The following is a 7,844-nucleotide window of genomic DNA, read 5'->3' as shown; positions in this document are numbered from 1 at the left end:
TCATGCCAGATGCTGTATGAGGACCTGTGACCTAGATCACTGCCACCGGGGAGGGGGAGGGGTGTGCTTACCTAATTCCACTGCTTCCTGGGGATCTGATCCACTCACCTTCAGATGTATAGCTTCATGAATCACTCAGGTGCCCTGTTGTGCTGTGTAGCGGACCCTGCATTGGTTAATGAATGTCCATTTAGTTGTAACTTAGAGGGGAGAGACAAAGGGAACAACTCACTCCACCACAATGCTCTGCACAAAACATTTTTAACCTTTCTCTTTCTTTTTTCAAGGTCTCCATTTTTTTCTCCCAGTTCCATTTCTTTCTCTCTCTATTTCCATTTCTTTTGCCTTTCTTTCTCTCTTTTTTTCCCCTCTATACCCCTAACTATGGTTTTCTGTTTGCTGAATTTATTGTGCCTGTACCTTATAGGTACTAAATAAATATTCATTTTTAAACAGCTGCAGGGAGAAAAATCTAATGACTCTTTAGCAAGTGGCACCAGCCTTTAGTCATCTTCTGATCCTTCTTCCTGAATCTGACTCCAGGGAGTTTGGAAGAGAAAAATGATAGTATCCAAGGAGGCCATGAGGCTATTTCTATGACCAAGGCATCATTTTCTCCCAGGATGCTCTCTCCACATTCCCCACTGGTTCACTGAGTGCTTCCAGCTGATGCCAACATTCAGCTTGGTTCTCCCAAATGCAACCACAAACCACAGTGGACACAGAGGGAAGATATGTGCTGTGTCTCTATGGGCTGGGGAGGGGATCAGCAAATCTTGCTGTTAATAGATGAGGCCTTGACTTTTATCTTGATCTACTTCTCACTTCTCCAGGAGGATTAAATAGAGACACACTCCAGCAAAGCAATGTGGCTCCAAAGATTGTTTTCCTGGCCAAGAGCAAAGATCAGGAATGGTGAGCTCTGGATTTCACTACAAAAAAAATACCATTAAGTCATTTGGGTTTTACTATTCTTTTTTGAAGTCTGTTAGTTTTTAGGTCAAACTCACCTTGGTAATAATTAAATCTTAAAATATATCTAAAAGAACTTGTGCTCAGTCATTCGCAGAAGGGTGTGGTCTAACAGGTTGCATTTTCAATTTGCTCATGTGTTTTACTTTCTCACAGCCTGGACTCATTCCATTCAGGACTGAGGGACCATTCTATCTGGTACCATTTCCCTAAGCACTTGTTGTTGGTCATTCACGCAACCGTCTTCCTAAGAGTGTTCCCAGAAGATTATCTTCATCGGGTTAAGCTAATTAGGTGAGAAAGAAAGAAGGAAAGGAAGAAAGGAAGGAAGAAAGGAAGAGGAAGGAAAGAAAGAAAGAAAGAAAGAGAGAGAAAGAAAGAAAGAAAGAAAGCGAATTCTTGTGATCAAATGTTTTTGCAAGCCACAGCCCTACAAAGATTGCTCTGCCAGAGAACTTCCCAAGTAACATGCATATGAATCTTCAAGAAGAAGATAGAGTATGCACTTTTCCTACCCTTAATTAGCCACAAAATTTATTCCAGGCCATCTGAGACAAGTAGGGCAGCATTTTAAGAAATGCTGATTTATTCTAGAAGAGAAGATAATACAACTTCTTATGGTAACTCCTTCTCAGAAGCATTTGAGAAGGCTAAGATCTTTGTCCTGTTAGAACTTGTCACAGTTGCCCTCTTGGATGGCAGTCATTCAAATAAGGTAAATAAATAAATTTTAGGAAAAGCAAGAAATGGATTCTATTTCTATGGAGCAATAGAATCAAATGAGACTCTGGTCATCTGAGATCAGACACTGCAATTCATAAAGTACTTTTATATCCACAATCTCACTTGATGATCTTTTCAACAGGCCTCCCAAGCAGGCTGATTTTATAGATGAAGACATGGTGGCTTCACAGCCAGAAAATGGACACACAGCAACAAAGAAAGAGCAAGAGAATTTAAAGCAATTCCAGAAACTTAGGTATTTTCCTCTTAGCTTCTAATCTTTCATACAGTTCATCCAATTTTCTTTTCCACGTAAGAAAAATTGATTGATCAGTAATATCCAGAAAGAGTCGATGTGCTCTGAGCAGCAAAAGACTTGCAATTTTTCTTCTTTTAGAGCATCCTTAAGCAACTTGTTTCTCATGCTGTAGATCAAAGGATTCGGCACAGGGGTGATGAATGTGTAAACCACAGACACTACCCGGCCCCTCTCTGGAGAGTAGCTGGAGCTGGGGCACAGTAGATGAGGCTTCCACATCCATACTGAAGCAGGCCCACAGTCAGGTGGGAGGAGCAGGTGGAGAAGGCTTTTTGCCTCCCCTCTGCAGGGCGGATCTTCAGGATGGCAGACATAAGAGAGAGTGATCAGCAGGAAGGGGATGGTGATGCTGACTATATAATTTGTGTGATAATTTAATGTTTACAGTTTTACTTATATTTCATTTTAATCTTATAACACCTTACTGGATATGTTGGTCAGTGTTTAACTCCTAAACTCTGCAGATGTGGAAACCACAATCACAGAGGTGAATTGATGTGTCCAGGTTTGCCCTACTAGTCAGTGCTGATCTGGGATTTTAAACCAAGACTTCTGACTTCATATTTCATCTCCTTCCATCAATGTGGGTGAAGAGAAAGAAGAGGACTTGGGTGTCAACAGGGATCCATCTAAAGCTGAGTTACAGCCTGCCTGATATTTTTAGCTAAAAAACAACGGAAAAATTTCTTAAGTAACTACCTCCTGCAAACTAGTTTGGCAGTTAGTTCAGGCTGGCATAACAAAGTGCCATAGACTGGGTGGCTGATAAACAACAGACATTTCTCACAGTTCAGGCTGGAAGTCTGAGATCAAGGTGCCAGCATGGTTGGGTGAGGGCCCTCTTCCAAGTCACAGGCTTCTCATTGTATCCTCATCTAATAGAAGGGGCTAGAGAGCTCTGTGGGATCTCTTTTGTAAGAGCACTAATCCTATTTATGAAGGCTTCACCCTAAGCACCTCCCAAAGGCCCTACCTCCTAATGCTATCACATTAGGAGTAAGATTTCAACATGAATTTTGAGATTCAGCGCATAACAGACCACTTCCTTCATCCAGCTAATGCCGCTAGGAGTCCCTGAAGTACACTCGGACCAATGAGTAAACACAATTAAATTCGAATATAAGGACATTATTTTGTACCGTTCAAATCTAATTCTACTGGAATCACATTATGAACTGGAGCAGGCTAATGGATTTGTAATGAAGGAAAAGCAAACCTATCATGTCCAAATCTTATACACTAAGTATGAAACTTCTTGGCATACTTATTACTGGCAAACTTATTATTATTGCAGAATATATGTATTCCAACTCTTTGATAGAACCCAAACCAGGAACTTTCTCTTCTCCAATTCCTGTCAAGACCTTGGTCAAATAAGATAGCGTTTGTGGAGCACTTTCTAAAAGACACACTGGCCAACCAGGATTTAACAGTTTAGGTCCCTAAAATCAGAGGCTGTTTCATTTTATTGACTGCGATCTTCCCTTACAGAATTTCCTTAAGTGACTTGAACAACAATGTCACATCATCAGCTTTACATTGAGAATTAGCCCTAGAAAATTCATTTCATATTTACTGAATGTTGTAGTGGTTAAGGTCACAGCATCTGGAGTGAGACTCTGTCAGTACTTACTAGCTGTGTGATCTTGGGAAAATTACTTAACCTCCCTGAGTCTCAGTTCTTTATGTGTATAAAGGGGATAATAAAAGTACCTTCCTCATAAGATTTTGTGGGAATCAAGTGAGTTAATATGTACTAAGCACTTAAAATCATGTCTGGCACATACTTCAATGCTCAATAAAGGGTAGCTAGCATTATTATTATAATTGCTGGTATGTTGTTAAATATGCTATATTCTCCTTTGAAAAGCTGTGGGAAAAGATTCTATTATATCTGAGATTTAACTCCAAAAAAAGCGTTAGATTTCTCCATATAGTAGTATATTATTATTATATGAACTCTGAAATTCTCAAATTTAATTATATTTTATTCTTTCCCTTGGCTACGAGGAAGCTCAGACACCCATAGTTGACCACTATATAAACTGCAGAGGCGCACGTGGTCTGCATTTCTACATAGCAATCTTACCACTGTATTCTTTATAATCCTGCCTGAATTTGTCCTGTATCCCAGTCTTCTTGACTACATGTTTTCAACTTTTGTCTTTGATGTATTTTTAAGCTGGTTCACCTCTTTTGTGGAAGAATAATGGGAATAGAATAAATTAAAAATAGTTAGAGAAGTAATTTACTAATTTCAACAAATAGCATTGCTATCAACAAAATATTTATCGAACCTCCACACTAGCACTGTTAAAAAGTACTTGCATGCTCCTTCACTTCTCAATGTTGCTGTCTTGTCAAAGGCCCCAAGGATTCTTGTCGTCAGGTTTCCACACTGTTTCCCCCATTTTTCCCCTTTCTTGTGTGTAGCACAATCAGATCCAGAACAGGGTGGTTTTATCATCTATCGCATTTGCAACATCAAGAAGACAATAGGATTCTTTTCTTTTTCTCTTATTAACAGGCAGATATCTTGGAAATATCCTACTCTCATTCCTCCACCAGCGTCCATACTAGCCCTGCTCTTTGCCTATTCTGGTTTTGGGATTCTCCCACAAGGATCACAGAAGCCAAACTCCTGTGACAAGCAGCAGCTGACTCTACCATTTTGGGAAGGGCTGATAAGGCCATTAGGAAGGCGGGACTTGAACGACTCCATGAAAGCTGTTCAATTGCAAGTGACTGAGGACTTCAAAGAAATGTATATATATCATGGCTTATTCTGTACTTCCCTAGTATATTTTTACACACCCATTACCTCATTTGACTGTCATTCCAACCTCTTGAGATAGGAGGGCTTGTGGTTATTTTTATCCCCTTTTTATGTAAAGGAAAGATCAGGGCTCAAGTTTGTGTCTCGATGCTAAGGCTAAGTATTTACTATGTGAACAGCACTGCGCCGGAAAATACAAAGAAAGAATAAACCATTTCTCCTGCCCCAAGGAGCCCTGTAGATTTATTATAGAGGTAATACGCAAACATATGAAACTCAGTTGTATAAAAAGAAGTATAATTTTGTGAAAAGAGAAGAATCAGTGTCAGAGTGGTCAGATGGATTTTATTAAGGCAGTGGGACTTGAACAGGCCTTACAAGAGAAAGGTCAAAGGATATTTGCATATGTGAATCCATTGCATTTGCATGCCTTCGGGGATGCAGCCCCTTAAAAAAGGTAACAGAAGGCATCCATTATATGAACTGCTGTCATCACTCTATCCATCCATTTGTTCACTGTTTTCTTCACTGACCTTCCTGTGCTGGTCCTTATTCTAAGCGCTATGATGAGAAAGGAGGCTGGTTAAGTAGGCAGGGGCTAATCCAGGGCTTCATCATTGGAATCTAATGAAAAGTGGAGGAATTAGTACTGATGAGCATTTCACCGGCCGGCTGACACAGTCATGGAGGTGGTCATCTCTCCATTCCTTCCTCTTTTCTTTTGAGTGTCCTGTCCTTCAGCTCATGCCCCTACTCCTGGCTTGGGGGATAGTTTTTCTAGGGAGGAATATTTCTGGCTTCCTGAACCAGCCCATTCTTGCCATACATCTCCTTACTGCATCTGTTACCTCTTGATTCCTTATGCTATAGATCAAGGGGTTCAGCACTGGTGAGAAAAAGGTGTAGACAACAGACACCACCCGGCCCTCTTCTGGGGAGTAGCTAGACCTTGTGCGAAGGTAGATAAGGGTGCAACACCCATACTGCAGAATAACCACTATGAGGTGGGAGGTACAGGTGGAGAAGGCCCGGCGCTTTCCGTCAGCTGAATTCATCCTCAGGATGGTGGCCACAATGCAGGCATAAGAGAGACAGATAAGGAGGAAGGGGATGGCCACAGCGGCCACAAAGATGGCATAGAGAGCCGCCTCATGCCACATGGGTGTCTGCACAGGACAGGCGCATAACTGCAGGCATGTCACAGAAGAAGTGGTAGATTTCATTGTGGCCACAGAATGGAAGGCGGCAGATGAGAATGGTCAAAGGCAGTGACAACAGGAATCCCAGCCCCAAAGAACCTAAAGTCATCTGCCTACAGAGCTGCCAACTCATGATGAGGTTGTAGTGCAGTGGATGGCAAATTGCCACATACCTGTCATAAGCCATCACAGCAAGCAAGACACAGTCAGACCCCCCAAGAAGGATGAAGAAGAACATCTGGGCCCCACAGCCAGGGAGAGAGATAAGCATCTTCCCCATGGAAAGGATGCTAACCAGAGTCAGGGGAGGAATGTTGGTAGAGTAGCCAATCTCCAGCATGGCCAGAGCAAAAAGAGAGAAGTACATTGGAGTATGGAGGGAGTGATCTCGCCAGACTGTGAGCCCAATGGTGGCATTTCCAAAGAGGCTTCCTAGGTACAAGATCAAGAAGGCCACAAATAGGAGGGAAGCCACTGCCGGGTCTGTTGAGAAGGGGCGGAAGTGGAAGTGCACCGCTCCTGTCTGGTTTTCCTCTTCCATTAGACCTGGTACGAGGAAGGAAGTCACAGGCAAAGTGGCTCCCCTGTGTCCTTGAGCCTGGAACAGCTGCAGCTATATTACAAACACAGTTTGCAGCCACTGAGTGCTCAGTCTCATTGCTTCCTTCAGAGTTCAGTTACTGTTATCTTGCCTCCCCCACTGCTTAATTGACTAGCTCTGTGACCTTGGAGAAGTTATGGACTTCAGCATTCTCATTTTAAACGTGGAAAGAGTGGAACACCTGCCTCAGAGTTCTGGTGAAAATTCAATGAGATCACCGGTCTGAAAGTGCCAAGCCTGATGCCAGGCATGCAGTAGGCTCTCAGTGGGGTTCCCTATCTTCCTATTTTCATTCTTTCCTTGATCTTTATTCCATCTTTTTAGAAGCAAACCCTCCCGATCACTCTCATGCCACTTCATGACTATGATTATCCAATCACTGCCATAACAGCTTAAAAGCACAAATTTATACAGAGTGTGTGATTCTCACAGAGAGCCTAGAAGACAGGCAATAAAGGTGTCTCCTTGACCTGTTACAGATATGGAAACCAGAAGCTCAGATAAGTTAAGTAGCTTGCACTGCTACCCTCCCCACTCCCCAAACTCAGAATTTTGATAATTTTTTCCTTAAACCTTCAAAAATCCAATTTTTTCTAATTTTTTTAACCAAATAGTAACCTTACTCCTATTTTACCTTCTTTCATATATCCACTTTCACTTGTGTTTTTATGGTGTCTACCCAGATAGGGCTTTTAACCCCCCAAGCATGGCTCACACTCCCACCAACTCAACTTATCACACTTTTAGATTAATCTCTCTTTAACACTTTTTAAATCATATTCCTCCATTCTGACCCTAAGCTTAAAACGTAAAGCAACTTCAATTTTATTTCTCAGTTATACCTCAATAAAGCTTAAGAAAAGAAAAAGTAAAGGAACCTCTTATTCTTGTGGTTTCACATACAACTATTACCATGCGATTCACAAAATACATTTATAAGGGAAAGTAGCACAAGTTACTGGGGATATAATTTCAGGAAATCCTCATCTCACCAGCAACACCTTTGTTCTAAGTGGCTCAGTCCTTATGCTCATGACCCCTAAATTTCATTGAGTTTTAATTTGCTGCAAGGTAGACTTACATGTGCATATAAGTATTTCCCTATGTTTTTGGATTACCTCGTCAATTATATTCAAATGGCCAAAGGTAACAGCCTACAGAGGAGTCTTCACATTAATCTTCTCAGGGGATACGGAGAGAGGTCAGGCCATGCCAAAAATGCTTTTCTGCTAAAACTATATTCTAAAATAGAAA

General features: G+C 41.5%; 1 protein-coding gene across 1 annotated transcript; it reads right to left on the bottom strand.

Moving 5' to 3' along the window:
• Nucleotides 1-1,969: 1,969 nt before the first annotated feature.
• Nucleotides 1,970-6,530, bottom strand: OR10V11 (olfactory receptor family 10 subfamily V member 11). Its single transcript, XM_023654893.2, is given in 4 exon segments — nucleotides 1,970-2,214; nucleotides 2,217-2,327; nucleotides 5,863-5,944; nucleotides 5,946-6,530. Coding segments are annotated over 4 exon segments (1,023 nt in total).
• Nucleotides 6,531-7,844: the final 1,314 nt, after the last annotated feature.

Source organism: Equus caballus, chromosome 12 (assembly GCF_041296265.1).
Source record: "Equus caballus isolate H_3958 breed thoroughbred chromosome 12, TB-T2T, whole genome shotgun sequence".
Classification (NCBI taxonomy): domain Eukaryota; kingdom Metazoa; phylum Chordata; class Mammalia; order Perissodactyla; family Equidae; genus Equus; species Equus caballus.
This window is presented reverse-complemented; position numbering and strand designations above follow the sequence as displayed.